This window comes from Bidens hawaiensis, unplaced genomic scaffold (genome assembly GCF_021521415.1).
Source record: "Bidens hawaiensis isolate Kalapana, Puna unplaced genomic scaffold, B.hawaiensis_p1.1 tig00012466_1, whole genome shotgun sequence".
Classification (NCBI taxonomy): Eukaryota; Viridiplantae; Streptophyta; class Magnoliopsida; order Asterales; family Asteraceae; genus Bidens; species Bidens hawaiensis.
In genome coordinates this window covers 649,893-667,366 of record NW_027492016.1, presented here as the reverse complement: position 1 = coordinate 667,366, position 17,474 = coordinate 649,893, and the positions used below count along the sequence as shown (strand labels likewise).

General features: G+C 33.8%; 3 protein-coding genes across 3 annotated transcripts; 1 reads left to right on the top strand and 2 right to left on the bottom strand.

Annotated features, from left to right (window-relative positions):
• Window positions 1-429: 429 nt before the first annotated feature.
• LOC143541048 (UPF0481 protein At3g47200-like) lies at window positions 430-3,712 on the bottom strand. The gene is made up of 3 exons (XM_077033964.1): window positions 3,667-3,712; window positions 1,588-2,340; window positions 430-1,194 (listed from the first exon to the last, which is right to left on the bottom strand). The coding sequence occupies exons 1-3, from the start codon at window positions 3,687-3,689 to the stop codon at window positions 435-437; spliced, it is 1,536 nt and encodes a 511-aa protein (XP_076890079.1). The 5' UTR covers window positions 3,690-3,712; the 3' UTR covers window positions 430-434.
• A 3,901-nt stretch (window positions 3,713-7,613) lies between these two features.
• On the top strand, window positions 7,614-9,328 carry LOC143541047 (uncharacterized). Its single transcript, XM_077033963.1, has 2 exons — window positions 7,614-7,845; window positions 8,696-9,328. The coding sequence occupies exons 1-2, from the start codon at window positions 7,696-7,698 to the stop codon at window positions 9,326-9,328; spliced, it is 783 nt and encodes a 260-aa protein (XP_076890078.1). The 5' UTR covers window positions 7,614-7,695.
• A 3,382-nt stretch (window positions 9,329-12,710) lies between these two features.
• LOC143541046 (mitochondrial fission 1 protein A-like) lies at window positions 12,711-13,885 on the bottom strand. Its single transcript, XM_077033962.1, has 5 exons — window positions 13,786-13,885; window positions 13,293-13,431; window positions 13,085-13,206; window positions 12,909-12,972; window positions 12,711-12,842 (listed from the first exon to the last, which is right to left on the bottom strand). Exons 1-5 carry the CDS (start codon window positions 13,864-13,866, stop codon window positions 12,757-12,759), a joined length of 492 nt encoding a protein of 163 aa, XP_076890077.1. The 5' UTR covers window positions 13,867-13,885; the 3' UTR covers window positions 12,711-12,756.
• Window positions 13,886-17,474: the final 3,589 nt, after the last annotated feature.

The following is a 17,474-nucleotide window of genomic DNA, read 5'->3' as shown; positions in this document are numbered from 1 at the left end:
AAAAGTTAAAAAAAAAATTGAAGTTTGTATCATTGCCAACATCATATGCAATATCATGCAATGAACCGAATCATTTTATTAAATAAAAGTCACATACAAAATCATAACTTGGGCATAGAGGACACAAGAAAAATAATTAGAAACACTATAAATTTTTCAGATAAAGAATAATGTAATATTGATTACTTAAAACGTTACAAACAAAATTCTAAATTTGTTACACTTTATAATATATAAACACAAATAAAAACAAATTTGGTACACTCTTATAATACAAAGTACAAACACTACCAAATTTGGTAGTTTTCACCTTTTAATAATACAAAAATGGCAAAAGAAATCCATACCAAATATAAAACTCACACAAAACTTCAAAAGAAATACTTGAAAAACTTGAAGGCGTTTATTATTATAAGAATGTACCGTACTTGAAATCAAGCAGGCTTTGTGGGAGGCTTCAAGTGATATATGCATTGTTTAAGAAGCTTAATCGTATCCGCATTGGAGTCATCCGGAAGCGGCCTGATGGTGAAGTAAGTCTGAAGAAAACTTGTAAACAGAATAGCCGAAGCCACCAACAACGCCATTGTCTTCCACGGACTACTAAAGTACACGTTAATCAGCTCCGCCGCCCACGTCTTATACTTACTCTTGCAGTGCTTCTCGATCTCTCGTCGGAGCTGGCTAAACATGTAAAGATTAACCGCGGGTGCTTCAATCTCATCGTACATCTTCACCACTTCTTCGTCACGTCCTAGACTATGAAGCAATATATTATTATTCCTCAACTCCTTCACATCATCCCGCTGAATAACCAACGACTTCATTATTCGAATGTAAGTCGAAATCCTGAAGTCGTTTGGGTTATGTGCGCACATCTCGTACGCAATCATGTTCAAGTAAATGGCTTTGGTATTCGCGGACACTGCGCGACGCACAAGCTCAAGCTCACCGTAGCAACAATGTGACACAAACTTAATGTCTTCGTTTGAAGACTCGTTGTCGTCGATGCGTTTCAAGAAAATCCCTTTAGCTTTGAGTTCCATAACCGAAGCAAACGATCGATTTCGTTTTACATAATTGTAATCGTCGTCTGAGTGTTTTGGCTCTTTATTCCATATTCGGCGCAGGGTCGAACCGGTTGAATTATGGGTGGAACCGAGGCCAGAAGCAGGAATTGAGATGAAGTAAGTCCTATTATTAATATATCAGTTAGGAATTAGCTAGTATATATCTATCGTCACATTATTAAAAGTTTAAAACAATTAGAAGTACCTGACTATGTTCCTTGGTATATATATACTATGAGGCAATTGCCACGTTAAAGAAAAAACAATACAACAAAACAAAAGCACATTTAAGCTAAAAATCATTCAAAGACATTGTTATATCATCAATGCATTTTCATTTATTTTTAGTTGCCAATCTTTTTTGTTTTAATAAAAACAAAATAAAGAGTTATCAATAACACATGATACGTACGTCACAAGTTCGAGGTTGAAATACTGATAATCTAATATCTTTCTGATTATGTAATATAACATAACGTACAATAAACCCAAAATAATATATTGTCTTTAATGATACCTGTAAAGCTCAAGAAGATGAAGTGGCTTCTTGTCTTCAAGAACCTTTTCTCTCCTGTTCATCACCTCACCGTAGTTCAAGTAGTTAAAGAACCGGTTCAGAGCATCTTCCCCTTTATCACTGAATCTTATATCTAATAGAACTTCGAGTACAACAAACGGGATTTGGTTCTCTAACAAGAATATGTCACGGGCCACGTTTGCGAACCCTAGCGCGCCCAAATACTCGTTATTCAGCAAGAACTTATTGTTCGCTCGAGATATGCAATCTATGAAGAATAAAACAAAGCAAGCATCGCGTAACATCATTCGAGCAAACTCCTCATCGGTGTAACCATCCGTAGAACCATCGTAGCATTTTCTAGCATCTTTAACCACTTCAAATACCTTGTTGTATAAGTGACCGATGGTTTTACCGCAGCCAATGCGGAATTCCTTTAGGGTAATGCGTTTGTACTTCTCGGCTTGGGCTAGTTCGGGTTGGTTATGGTGGTAAGGGCCGAGTGAAACGACCGCGGGGTCATAGTATTCTTGGTTTCTGTGACCTTTTTCGCCCTTTTTCAGTAGTGGTGGCACTCGTTCCATGCGTCGTTCGCGGTCATAGCGGTTGGTGACCTCTTTACCTCTTATGAAGCCATCCCACTCCTTGACTAAGCCGATGTTGGTGCTGACCGGATTAGTATCACGAATTTCAATCATTACGTCCTCATTTTCAGACATCTCCATCATCTCAGTTGAGTTTGTGTACGTGTTTCTGTTGCCCAAATGGTACAAAGTAGATTAGAGAGTTAGTATCATATAATTAAGGGGACGTTTGGCACTTTTGTGCTGAATCATAAATAAGCCTAGCTCTCTAAAACTTAGCTATTAAGAGATATTAAGAGGTTCCATAAAACATTAAGAATTTTTTTTTACTGAACAAAATACAAAGCGATTCAGAGATACCCTTTTAATGGAGTCATTAAGAGACTACCAAATAATCAAATTTATAAGTTCCTGATAAGTGACTTATTACTTGAGTGATGTACTGGTGTATATATATGGATAAGCGGGAATATTGCAAAGAAGAGTTAAAAAAACACATAATTTCACTGATCTTTTTATTTCTGCAAATCCATATACATGATCGCTCTTCGAGTAAGGGGTCCTCTAGCATATATACACATGTTAATAGTTAAAATATAGAAAATAACACACTAAGTTACGTACAAAGTTTGAAATAGAATGCAAACGATTGATCATCCTGTTAGCTTATGAACAACAGTTGATTTATTACGATGGCCTTCATCGGATCCAAACTTGACTACTTGAGGATCAGTGGTCCATCTCCTCGTGGATCCAAACTAAAGAGTGGCCTAATGCCCCCTAAATTCCAAAAGATTGCATCAATATGAATAAGGCATTTGCATGTGTATGATGATTTCTAGTAAGACGGAATTCACGCACTTGAGTTTAAGTGAATGGGTTGTCAGTTTGGGTTTGGGTCGAGTCGAGCACGGCGCCTAGTTAAATGAGCTATGTTCAAGTCGATTTAACGGACTCACGTTTTCATATGTTTATATTTACCTGTTTTAACTCAAAAGTTAAAAGATATAACAAATTTGAGCATTAAGTTCTATAACTTAAAACCTAATTTTTTTTATATGCATATGTAATTTTCTTTTTTTGTTAAAAGCTTATAATTTAGATTATTAATATGCTAAAATAATAACAAAATAAAACTTTAAAACTTCTCATGTTCATGTCAACGTATGAAAAGTCATTTCATATTACGGGTTCATGTGTCACAAGATGTTGGCTTCATGTCATGTTTGGAGTCGTGTGGGCTTAGCATAGCCATTTAACATGTTAAAGCAACTTATATGGCATTTAGAATCACAAGACGAATTCCGTGGTCGAACGTTCCGCTAAACTAAACTTAGGCCTTAGGTAACTAATATCACAACATAGTCACTATTACCTTAATGAAAACAACCGAATGACATGACCTTTGATTAGGGCCTTGTCACCTAGACGAGTACAAACATAAGTGTGATTGTGTGTATAAATATCTAAAATAGAGAAAGAGAGAGACGGTCACCTTTGTGGTGCTATTAAAGACATTGCTTAAACTGGTTACTTGAATTGATTGCTTTGCTTGAAATGAAGAAGTGCTTAAGATGGTGAATATAAAGCAGTCAAAAGTGTACATTCTAGTTCAGGGAATAAGTAATTTGCTTGCAACATTGGCTATCCAACATCCCTCTAGTCTTAATCCTTTTGCTTTAAATGATTCTTATTCTTCCCAAAATGTAGTTCAGGGAATAAGTAATTTGCTTGCAACATTGGCTATCCAACATCCCTCTAGTCTTAATCCTTTTGCTTTAAATGATTCTTATTCTTCCCAAAATGCACCATGTCGTTTCACACGTTGTAGTATAAACCTTATTAGCCGGTTATCAAACATATATCAAATAATATTGGAATATTGGTTTTAAATAATCCCAATTATGGCATGTTGGTAAATATCAGTCCCAACTTTATACTTGCCTGCTGACCGTCCCAACTATTGATGTATTTGTTTTCAACGGGCCGCGACTAACGGATATTAACTCCGTTAGTAATTTGCTGACGTGGACCTTCTTCTCCGGCCGGAAACCTGCAACTCGCCTCCATTCTCCCTAATATCGTTACACCATCTCTCTCTATCTTTCCCCTCATTCGAAACCTAACCGACGTGCCGCCGTTGTTGTCTCCGGCGAAGTCCACCCTCGTCAATCGTGCACCATTCGAGGTAAATTGACACATCATTCGACTCGTTTTTATCCTTTTAACAAAAGCCCTATGTTTATTTTGTAAATCGTGTAACATTGATTTCAAATTTTTGAAAATAAAATCAAGTTTGGTATATAGGGATTGGCCATGAAAGATGATGAAATCTACTTCATTTTCTAATTTCTGATGTTTTTGAAGAGGGAGGGAGACGGTGTGACGATATTAGGGAGAATGGAGGCAAGTTGCAGGTTTCCGGCCAGAGAAGAAGGTCCACATTAGCAAATCACTAACGGAGTTAACATCCGTTAGTCGCGGCCCGTTAAAAACAAATACATCAATAGTTGGGGACGGTCAGTAGGCAAGTGTAAAGTTGGGACTGATATTTACCAATAGGCCATAGTTGGGATTATTTAAAACCAATATTCCAATAATATTTTAGCAAAACAATATTAGCTAGGTAAACGTACAACACTAATATTAAGCAAACAGGGCACCTATATGGTAGGTTGTATGGCTTCTAAATCATATGGCAGCACCATCCCGCTTCATGTGGGTAAGGTGTATGGCTTCAATCCATGACAAATGTTAATCACATAAATTGTTTTATTGTTGACTATTGAAGAATTAAAATGATTTAAAAAAGTTTTGGGATACTTGTAGGTATGTGCTATCAGTAATTATGTGGTTTGTGGATAATTACGGATATAATTGAGATGACGGTACATGATTGATTGATGCATAAGTAATACCTATGAATACATATTTCCCCTTTAAGAACTAGGTTAGAGCATATTGCACTCATGCATATTACACGAGTTTAAAGAAGAATAAGAAACGGAAAAGATAAAAGTAAAAACAAAAATTAGATGAAAATTATTAAAAAAAAACAAAAAAATAAAAAAAAAATGATTTTTAAGGAGACACCTCATCCATCCATCCGTGACGAGTAGATCTGTTCATCACGGATAGGTTGGGTTTCTTTCCATGGGTGTCCACGCAGGATTTTTACAACATGAAAATGGATATGAGGTAGCGTGCATGTGTTATTTTACACTGACAAGACCGGAGCCGAGCTAAATACTGACACGTGACCCGCTACAAGCCAACAAAACTTGCAACCCCATCCACATCATGACACGTTGAATATATTCTGCCGACAAAAGCACTTTTGAGATTTGTTCATTTCGAATATCTCAACCACATTAAAAATACAGTTTTACTTTTTCTTAATCTTCTTGGTTCTTTCATTTGCGTTGCAAAATATAATTTTAATTCATCTACTTAAGTTTTTATTACTTAGAATACTTATGGGGAATAAATACGTAAGTTTATCCTTTCGTAATATTATTGTGATATTTGTAATATGATTATGTGGCCTGTGTTAACTCTTATAAAAATTTTGTTGGTTTAGCCTCAAATATAACACACACAAAATGATTCAGGAGTTTGTACCAAAGTTTTAGAAAAGAAAGAACAATAACATTTGAAATGCAACTTAATTCATTATCCAAAACAACCAAATACATGCATTTAAATAGAAAACAAATAAACAACTAGTCCTACTTTTATGGTCCACAACTCCACACACTTCCATAATACTAGGTCCACCTCTTAATCAAAACTTTAACATGCAAACTGTTATGACCCATCGAAGAACCCATGGCCCGTTTCTGGTAACCCGTCAAAGAACCCATCAAAATTAAACCCAACAAATTTCGTATTAAAGAGATTTGTTGGAAGAAAAAACATAAGAAATTGGTGATGCAAATCAAACTTTAATAATAACCTTAAAATTGTTGATGTGGCATAAAAGTACTAAATTATTTGCATTCACTTCAATTATCAATCATAAATTGTTTCTTTAATTTAGGATCATGGATCCTATAACAGTTTTTAAATGTCGATTGCAAATAGAATAATGAAAATCATGAGAATAGAAAACTTTACCTTTAAAATTAACAAAATAGACAATGAAATTAAGCCGTCACTAAAATAGGCAAATCCAACCGGCAAAATTGGAGAACACGAGTAGCTAGGTTTCAACGGACACAAAAAAACCTAATGGGTTTTACAATAACAACTAATAAAATTAATGCACGTGGGAATATCTTATTCTTATCGTTCTTTATACATATACTAGATTTTATCCCCTGTATTACGGAGGTTGTTTTACATTATTTGTTTTTAATATTTATATATGTCTATTTGGATTTTAATTTTATTTATTATAAGAAAGTTAATAATTAATATACTTGAGGTTTGATGATGAAATTGTTTCACAAATAAATGATATGTTATAATCCGGTTTAAAAGCTATCTGGGTTTGGTGATACTCATTACCCATTTATTTTCTTTATTATAAAATTGTTTCTTAATTATAAATAATATCTTTTTTTAAATAAAATAGGATATTAATTTTTAGCATATCCCTAATTTATAGGATTTTTATATCAAATATTTGATGAGATTAATTTTTAATATAATGAGATGTTATAACCCGTTTAAGAGCTATATGGATTTAGTGAGACCTTTACCCGTGAATTCGAGTCAAATGCGTGAGAAGCCTTCATTTAAAAATAAAGCAATCTGATGGCTTGAGAGAATGCTTATTTTACATTTTTCATTTTTTAATATTTACTTTTTGGATTTTAATTTTCTTTATTATAGGAAAGTTAATAATATACTTACGGTTTGATGATGAAAGAGTTTCATAAAAAAATGGTATGTTACAACCCGTTTAAAAGCTATCAGGATTTGGTGACACATGACCCGCTTATGTTTTTTACTATAAAATTGTTTATTAATTATAAATAATATCTTTTTCTTTTTAAATTGGATATTAAATTTTAGTATATCCCTATTGTATAGGATTTTTTTATCAAATAATTCGTAAGATTAATTTTTAATTTAATGAGATGTTATAACATGTTTAAGAGCTATCAGGTTTTGGTAAGACCCATACCCATAAATTTGGGTTAAATCAATGAGAGGCCTCCACTTAAAAATCAAACAATCTGTTGGCTTTCATAAAAGGGGGAGCGACTATATCACGACACGTAGGATTTTAGGGTTTTCAATTATATATATTATAGATTACTTTTTTTTAAATGATGACTTATACACCCATATTTTATAATAAACTGTTAATTGAATGGCTACAAGTGAATGGTTGTTTTATCAACATCAAAGAAAAGATCAATTTGTGTATGTATCTTCATGATTTTCCCAAGCGTATAATACTTTTCAAAACATTGGGTAATTTATGAGTCTATAAATCCCAAAATATCCTAAAACTCAATTTGTACCATTTTGAGGCGGCTGACAAGGAGATAACCCACTTCCTAGGTTATTAACTATGGCTGATCTGTTCTTCAAGCAAGCAAAGCAATACTGGAAGACTCGACCAGGCTATCCACAACAACTCTTTGATTTCATCGCCTCCAAGTCCCCCACCCACGACGTCGTTTGGGACGTCGGCACCGGCAGCGGCCAGGCCGCCACCTCCGTAAGTTATTTCAAAACCCCCTCACCGCTATTATGTTACTTTAGTGGGGATTGCATATAAATAAAATTAACCTACTAAACTAATAAAGTTATAAATAGCTACTATGATTACAGCTTCTTCTTTTTTTTTTTTACAAGACAGTGTACAAGTGTACTTACTCTTATTTTTTTTAAATAAAAGATTACAATCATGAGACAGACAAACGGGCAACAAGCTGCACCGCAATCTTCTTGAATAGGAAAGTCAATCCTACTAAAAACGAAACTTTGGTACTTACGAGCTGAAAAAGTAAATTATAACTATTCTACTTCAAAATTATTCAATATTAATAATTACGTCACATAATTCCTCTAGTTATTTGTATACTTCTCACAATAAAAATCATTGTATTTGATCCAATCAAAAAGTATTCGATGCAATTATTAAAACTCAGACCTATTTATCCCCAGTACCATCCCAGAAAAAATATATCAAAACCGGAAATGGGGGAAAGTATAAACCAAATACTGTATTGATTTTCTCAGCTTGACACCGGTGGGTACTGGTAACATGGAAAACGAATATAGGTTTGGTACTGTGTAGGTGCTGCACCGGTACCGTACCAAAAATTATAGAAACCCAAACTGAGTGAATCTATAAATCAAATAATACGGTACCAACTTTTTCAGTTCGGTACCTATGGGTACAGGAATCATTGAAAATACCAAAACCAGATGATACCAAAACCGAAAACATGCTGATCCAGTTTAGTACTGTATAGTAACAGTACCAGTATTCGATAATAAAAGGCGCATCCTTATTTATTTACTAGCAACTGAATTTCGTGATCGATTGTATGTGTTCCTCATAGCTTGCGAGCATATTCAAAACCGTAATTGGCACCGATACAAGCAAATCGCAGCTAGATTTCGCTCCAAAGCTCCCGAACGTTCGTTACGAATGTACTTCCGCCAGTATTTCAAGGTCTGAGTTAGAAGAAAAGATCGGGACAGAATCATGTGTCGATTTGGTTACAGTTGCTCAAGCACTCCATTGGTTCGATAACGACGCCTTCTACAATCAAGTCAAATGGATACTGAAGAAACCGAACGGTGTAATCGCAGCATGGTGCTACACTATTCCAAAAATCGACGACCAATTCGATCCTGTGTTCCAAAAATTTTACTCGGAATCAAAACCTTATTGGGAATCACAGCGTGGATTGGTGGATGACAAGTATACGAGTGTCAAATTTCCTTTTGAACCGGTGGATGGATGTGATAACACTGGCCCGTTTGAGTTTGAAACGAAGCAGGTGATGAGTTTGAGTGATTTCTTTACGTATATTAGGTCGTGGTCGGCGTACCAAACGGCTAAAGAGAAGGGCGTGGAGTTGTTGAATGATGGTGTGATTGAAGAGTTTAGAAGTGCTTGGAAAGAAGATGATAATGGCGAAAAGTGCCTGACGTATCCGGTTTATTTAAGGATTGGAAAAGTTGGATAAACAGGGCATGTGTTATGGCATGAACATCAATAATTATTTGGTATTATGGTATAATGTATTTTTGTATGGAGTGATTGCTGTGTGTACCAATAATCAGTTTCTTTTCATACTGTCAATGATGAAATAAAACATAATATATATGATAATAGCTACCAAGATGGTGTCATGTTTTGCATTCAGTACATCAAATTTTAAAGACAATTGGATCTCTCGTTATGTGGTTCTTTCGATGCAAACACAACCCGGCCTTGGCCCTCATAGCATTTCACATTTGCATTTCTGAAGCCAAAACCCAAGCTGCCACCATAGTTGCCAATGATTCTTGATCTAAAGCCTCGAGCATCGCTCCCAAGGTTGTCATTCTGTTCCCTACATTCGGTTTCTTCGTTTTATGTTTTATTGTATTAGTTGAGATTCCGTTACAGTTTTCTACTACTTTGTAATATATATTGGTCTTGACTGAATTGCTTGCCAAAAAGAAAAGGTGTTTAATTAGGAGAAAAGTGAGTGGTTATCTGTGGATGAAAATGGTTGTGATTTGTGAACTACTTTCAGTTAATCAACTCTTTACAGACCGATTTCGATTTCATAATTGGTGTATCTTTTAGTTGAGCATTAGAAAGAAAAAAAGCGACGAGTAGAGAACAATTTATCCAAGGTTGACCATCAATTTTCTTGGGGAAGTTCATTTTTAGTACATCTTTTTTTTTATTTTTTATTTTATTTATAATCTTTTTAGCCCGAGCTGCCCCTCAACTTTTCTTTTAGATTTGCCACTGATTTTATCCATTTTGTCTGAGAAAATCCTTCTTCATTACACTCGGCTCTTGCTTCATCAGACGATTAAATATAAAAGTACGTGTTAATGTTCCTAGACAATGATTGTGTTTAGCAATTTGATTATGTAATATGTATGATAACATGCAACAAACACTAAACCAAAGCAGTAAAACTTAAGCTAGTAATAGTTAGTTAACAAAATACAAAAGCTACTAAACTACAATGCTTCAGGTACCAAAACACCATTCTTATCATAATGAAGAGCACCCGATACATTCAACGGTCGACACTTCTTCCCCATCATTATCCTCTTCTTGCACAGTTCCAAACTCCCAACTTCTTCATCTTCATGTTTACGCATCGAAACCGCTCGACCGATCTTCTTCAACCCTTGGCTAGGAACCCGAGCCAACGAGGGCAGCAACCCGAGTTTACAAAACACAGGAGACTGGTGATGATCAACACTGTCGTGAACCTTATGATCATCTGCATGAAGAGAAAATGACTTGAACTTGAAGTTGAGTTTGAACTTGTTGTTGCTGAGAAGTGTGTCGTGGATGATTGATCGTAAGAGTTTGGTTTTTTCCCTCCATTTCTTGGTGATTTGGAAGTCTGACATGATATGATGGGGGTGATTGAGATTGTGAATGAAGAAGATAAGGAGAATGGATGTGTTGGTAACGGATGAAACGTGGGTACATGGAACGTGAAAGGGTTCTAAGCCTAAGGACGTGGGTTGGGAGTATTGGAACCGGTTTTCGGTTGGTTTTAAACAAAGGAATCTAACCGTTTTTACTACAAGTTTTATTTTTCTTTCGTGTATGCTTTATACTATTAAAATGTAAAAACCAAAAGTTTGTATTACTTCATAATCTTGGTTTTCAGACGTGCATGTTATAAATAACAAGGTCTAGTTAAAATCCCTCAAATTCATAAGTAAAGAATACAACATGTTTTAAAATTGTGAAAGACTTCAATTTTTTACTTTTTTTTTTTTTATTTCAATTCATCCCACCCACTAAATTCCAGACTCATTTAGCAAATTAGCAAAACCAATACCAAAGGCTAATTTGTCCGGCGATAGTTCCATGACTTCATTATGGGAGGTTCCGTGACCATAGTGGGAGGTGGAGGGTTGAAGTCTCACCTAGAGCAATTAGTTTTTTTTTTTATTTTTTATTTTTATAATCATTGTTAGTTATTATCATCTACAACATACAACATGATACGCTATATGGATTCTGATCGGAAGGCTTAGTTAGAGGTGCACAAATCGGGTTTTTCAAATACCCGGGTTCAGGTATGGAACTGGGTTCGGGTGTGACCAGGTATTGAAAAATCGGGTATTGGTAATACCCGGATAGGGTTCGGGTCCGGGTATTGTCTCTAAAACCATACGCTATGCATCGGGTTCGGGTCGGGTATAGAATTGGGTATTCTAAAACCGGGTATTTAAATACCCTATTTATGGGTATTGAAAACCCTATTTTTGGATTTTTTGGGGTTTTTTCCGGGTTTTTTTTCAAGTATAGATTAGATTTCTTTTAAGGGGTTACAATTTTTAGGGCTATTTTCGGGTAATTTCGGGTATAGATCGGGTATTTAAAAAACCCAGTTTCAGGTATTGGAAAAACCCGGTTCCGGGTTTCGGGTATTTACCGGGTATAAAATCGGGTCCGGTTCCGGGTACAGGTTTTGGTTCTAAAATGCATACCCTATTCGTACCCTATGGATAGGGTCAGGTACGGGTATAAAAAACCGGTTTCGGGTATTTTTTCGGGTCAGGTTCCAGGTTCGGGTTTTTTATGCACCCCTAGGCTTAGTCCAGCCTATAGTGGGCCAGTTCCAAGTCAAGTGGACCGGATCTTGGCTCAGTGGGCCAGATCAGATACGGGTTGTATTGTATTTCATTAACAAATTAACTAATTAAGCTTAGGTTGCGTGTTATGTGATAACAAGCAAGAGCTTGTTATCATGGACACATAGGTAGTGGGCCAATAACTAGTCACCCACTAATTCAAACGTGGTGGTTTAATAGGTTTAAATAATTTTTTTTTAAAAGTCATTGGTTGTTTGAAGTAAATCCCACCCACCAAGAGGGAATGGCGCTAGAGGGCAAAAAATGGTTTGGTGCCGAAGTTACAAATGGAGTGTTGTTTGGCGTCCCTTTAACGGGTGAGGTGGCCGGATGGCGTCTCCCACTTGAGACCACAACGAACAGCCTTATCAAAAGGCCATAACCCAGATTGAACCCAAATCATTTCTCAAATCCCGATCCTAACTCAAATTTCACATATTTATGACTTTATTTGAAACAGAGCAGAAGAATTGCATATTTGCCCTTTCCAAGAATTGCATATTTCATAATTCAAGTTTACAGATACGTTTTTGCACCCAAAAAATTCAATCACAGCAACGATGATTCAAAGCCTAAAACGATACATTTGCAAACTGAGCGCGTTAATAACCGATCTACTATGTACTGCATTATTAGAAAAAAAACAAGGTAAATACCTTCTGCCAAGCAACAAACACTAGTTAAAACTAAAGAGGCTGCATAACTCATTACCAGTAAATTACAAAAGATGGAACCGTGTTAATCCTTAAAAAGGTTTGAGTGATATTATTAATGCAGTCATAGAAGTTAACTAATTCCTCCTGATCAACGCTGCAGCAATCCCACCAGCTATAAGTCCAAAAGCAGTAGCAGTAATACCAATTCCAATCACACCATCTGCATAATCATATTAATCATTAATTCGATGTTTATGACACAATAAAAAACAAATTGAAGGCCAACCTTTAGTGATGCGATCTTCTATCGCCTTCTTAAGTGACAAAGCTTGACTCCAATCAGGTGCAATCTAGATTAATATGAATTTAAAAATGTAAATACTAAATCTTCTTTATTAGGTAGATCAAAAGCTGAAAACAACAATAATTTGTTCTCTCAATGATAAAGAAAAATAAATAAACCTCTAAAGCTTGTTCAAGGAGCATCCTACTCTTTGCAAAATCACCACTTCGGTAATATCCAACCGCCAACAGATAGATTTTCTCTCTCTTTTGCAACGGGCTGTTGGTGTTGACTATTGAAGCTGCAGACACAAGTTTAATTAGCTTATGATTTTAAATTACATATACCGATACACTAATCTACAATATTATTTTATTATTATATAACCTTCAAGCATAGCTATTCCACGCTGCACATCTTCAGGTTGCCTAGAGTGAACCAAAGCCCACGACAAGCGCATGATGCCCTCACTCTTGGCCTCATCAGATGCATCATTTGCAGCCTCAGCAACTTCTTTCTCACAACCCTGTTCAGTAAGTAATATTATCAAAGATCACTTAAATTAAGATTAAAAATAACTATTATATTAATACTTGTATTTATATAAAGCATTCATAACAACTTCAAATTCAAATATGATAACATAATGCTTAAATTCACAAATTCATCTCAGAAGAGAAAATAAAATTAGGGCAGTTATTTAACATTATATATTTGGTTTAGTAATTATGCAAAAGCACATTAAACCCTTATGGAAGAAGCCAAAGCCTTCAATTATAAAACGTAATAATAAACACGCATATTCGGCAGGCACAGTTGATCATGAATCATCGAATAATAACGGAAGAGAAGCGAATCAAAGAGTGATTAGGGGTTTTACCGCAATGATATCACGAGAGCACCATGGAAGCTGATCGCCGCCGGAGAAGAAGGAGTTAACCGACTCGGAAAACTTGTTCATCTTTGCACAACCCTTGATGACTCACGTAATCAACACCCAAACGTAGAAACTAGAAACAATAACAATGAATAAATACGCGTGTGTGAAGAAGATATATCATATAACTTTTATTTGTTTTTCTTTATATAATTCAAACTAAAATAATCTATATCTATATATACTATTAAAAAATTCATTTTAGCTCATTCTTTATATTCCAAAAACTAGGATAGATACATGGATGATTAAAAACAACAAAAGTTAAATTTAGTAATATACATGATAACATACGTTATAGATTCATAAGATATTAAACAAAATTTTACTATTCATAAATCTCTAAAAGCCCTTTTGAATACAACATTGGATGTTAACTTAATTGTTTAATGGTTTTCTAGTATTAATTATAAGTGAATTAGCAATATATCATTTATAAGTCAAGAAATCCATCACAATTTAAGTAGAGTAGGTAAGCATCTTTAGTTTGAACCATGAGGTATTGGGTTCGAAACTTGTATCAAACAATAATTTATTTTTCAAAATTTTACAAAGTGTTATCTTCATATGAAGATGGTTGTATTTGAAGCGAAACCGGGTTATGGGCTATAACATAACTAAACAGGTTCATGCTCCATATTGAGGAAACTGCTCACATGGCATCTATGTGGCATTCTATGTGGAAACCCTAGAATGATGCCATGTGGGAAAATCATGTTGCTTTAGCATCTATGTGGCATTCTATGTGAAAATCCTAGAATAATGTCATATGAAAAAATCATGTTGCTTTAATATATAGTTAGATTAGATTAGATTAGATAAAAAGCCCTCATAAAATTTGTTACTAATAAAATAATTCAAAATTAAAATCATAATAATCATTTAATCTATATAATAAATATCATTAAAAGCATTCTTTTTGGCTCATTTTTGTGGGTTGATCTTACTATATTTTAAAAATAATAAACCTTTATAGAATTTGTTACTAATAAAATAATTCAAAATTAAAATCATAATAATCATTTAATTGGATGCGTTTTCTCCTAGACAACTAATTATGGACCTGTATACATTTCATAATCCTAAATTACATTCCTTTCTCTCCAACTCACTGTTTACGAATCACCATTTGTTTGGCAGATAGTGTTATGTTTGCTAAAATGAATTATTAATTTTGTGATTATTAAAATGCGTTTTTATATGTGTAGCATTTATTTTAAATAATTTGACACAATACAAAATTTATAAATTGTTCAAATATATAAGCATACACACACACACACACACACAATTGACACCTTCAGATAAAAAAGATTCCGTTTAAGTTTTAGAGAAGACAGTTTTCTGTTGTAGTTAGGTTTTGCAATGATCATCAACAAAATTCTAGGCCGGTCTCTAGCAAGGGTTGGCATATTTAAAATACCCGTTTTACACATGGTCAACTTTATGTAGATTTATCAAGAGTGAAGAGTAGAGACGAACAAAAATAAATATTTATTTTAAATAAGCAAGAGAAATTTGCAAACAAAGCAAAAAAATATTGTTTATAAGTAAAAATTTGTAGCTTTTGAAGTTTATGTTTTAAAGTTTAAAATTTTGCTTGTAAACATTCTACTACGTAATGTCATTTTTTGTAAGTCCATGTCTTTCAGTATTATGCTTTCGTTTGAATATAACTTACAATTATAAACTATATTGCTGTCTCAAAATACATATTAAAAAAATGTTGTCGTTTGAAATTATATATGTTTACTTGAACGATTTTTTATATTTATGCCCGTGTAATACACGAGTCAATAACCTAGGCTTGATAATGAAGAAACAAGTGTTTGATAAATCTTATCTTAAATATATATAAACAAACATTTAAAAGCTCTCTGGTTACTCGCTAAATTATCTCAAGTCACCAGATTGTTTTATTTATAAATGAAGGCTTCTCATACATTTGACCTGAATTCATGGGTATGGTTCTCACCAAACCCAGATAGCTCTTAACGGGCTATAACATCTCATGAAATTAAAAATTAATCAAATATTTGATGTGAAAATCCTATAAAATAGAGATATACTAAAAATTAATATTTGATTTAAAAAAAGATATTGTTTATAATTAAAAACAATTTTATAGTAAAAAAATAAGCGGATCATGAGTCTCATCAAACCCAGATAACTTTTAAACCAGGTTATAATATGCTATTTATTTTGAAACGCTTTCATCATCAAAACCTATGTATATTATTAACTTTTTTACAATAAATAAAATTAAAATCTAAAAATATATATAAATATTAGAAATGAATAATGTAAAACAACCCTGATAAAAGAAAAAAATAAAGAGACGGTAGAGAGATTATATAGTTCAAAAAATACACAAAAATAAAAGGATATGTAATCAAGACATTACATAGTATACAATATAGTGGGAGGTCTAAAAAGTAAAAATAGCTTTAGTTATTTTTTTTTTCTAAAGACGAGTGTTTCTCCCTTTTAAGTATTTTGGGATAGAAGTTGGTGTAGTATTTGATTTATAATTTTACTTGTTTCTTATATTTATTTTAGTATGGTATGGATTTGGTGTCCAGACATGCCTAGCTTGCGCCTTGTTCGGGCATCCTTGTGTTCAGGGCATCAACCGACTATTCAAATGCATATAATGGGGGTGGGGTGATAACTCGTGATTTATCACATAGTTTCACTCATTGTTATAACAAGCAATTAGAAATTGTTTTAGATTAGCATGGTTGATAAGAAGTTGTTGAGGAACCGATCATAAGCAAGAATAGAGTATGAGTCGTTAGCTAATATAAATAGTAAATGAACATAAGTGGGAACTGGTCGTTATTAAGAACTGCAGTCAGTAGCAACCATGATCAAAAGTAAATTGGGTTATCAAAAGTTAGTTTGCACCAACAAAAACTTGGGTGATCAATAACATGTCATCATCACCAAATTTAGATTGATAACGAAATTATATTTATGATAACTAAATAATCAACAACGGTTACAATCATCAACTAACACACTTTTTCATCTAGAGTCACGACATTTCAACTTAAACATTATGATACTTCGTTGCCTATAAAAAGAAAGTATTTGGTCTCTTTACAACTTAAACTTAAACATTCAAATTGAACTTCTTTTTTCATTGACGAAACATTGAGATAGTTAAACTCTATGAATTTTCAATTAACACTTTTTACCAATTACTTTAATTTGAAAGTGACGCTCTCTTCGTCTTCTTTCATGCTTTTTGAAAATTGTAAACGGTAGATTCCTATTCCTGTATTTTCATTCTCTCTCTCTTAGGATATGTGTAGTGGAGAAGCTATAAACCGGGGCGATTTTTGACATGTGACGTCCAGTCAGCAAGTGAAGAATTATTGTTTTAGGGGTATAAAAAATTCATTAAATTAATTAAGTAAAAGAAAAATACATTTTAATACATATATGAAAATGGGTTTTGAAGGTTAAGTTGATATATGAAAATGATGAAAATGGTTTTTGAATGTTGAGTTGGTATATGAAAATGATGAAAATGGTTGAATTGGTTTGGTATTTACATTAATTTTGTAAATTATATAGATATTTTTTAAAATTTGACCGTTCAACGGTCATATAGAATAAAATAATAA

Bases quoted from the DNA above. Each gene is read 5' to 3' on its own strand.
- LOC143541048 (XM_077033964.1), bottom strand. From the start codon at position 3,689: ATGTCTTTAATAGCACCACAAAG. The intron at 2,341-3,666 runs GTGACCGTCTCT...TTTGGGCAACAG, and splicing joins TCTTTAATAGCACCACAAAG to AAACACGTACACAAACTCAA. The intron at 1,195-1,587 runs GTATCATTAAAG...TATTAATAATAG, and splicing joins CATCTTCTTGAGCTTTACAG to GACTTACTTCATCTCAATTC.
- LOC143541047 (XM_077033963.1), top strand. From the start codon at position 7,696: ATGGCTGATCTGTTCTTCAAGCAAGCAAAGCAATACTGGAAGACTCGA. The intron at 7,846-8,695 runs GTAAGTTATTTC...TGTTCCTCATAG, and splicing joins GCGGCCAGGCCGCCACCTCC to CTTGCGAGCATATTCAAAAC.
- LOC143541046 (XM_077033962.1), bottom strand. From the start codon at position 13,866: ATGAACAAGTTTTCCGAGTCGGTTAACTCCTTCTTCTCCGGCGGCGAT. The intron at 13,432-13,785 runs GTAAAACCCCTA...CTTACTGAACAG, and splicing joins GCTCTCGTGATATCATTGCG to GGTTGTGAGAAAGAAGTTGC. The intron at 12,843-12,908 runs GTTGGCCTTCAA...ATGATTATGCAG, and splicing joins AGAAGATCGCATCACTAAAG to ATGGTGTGATTGGAATTGGT.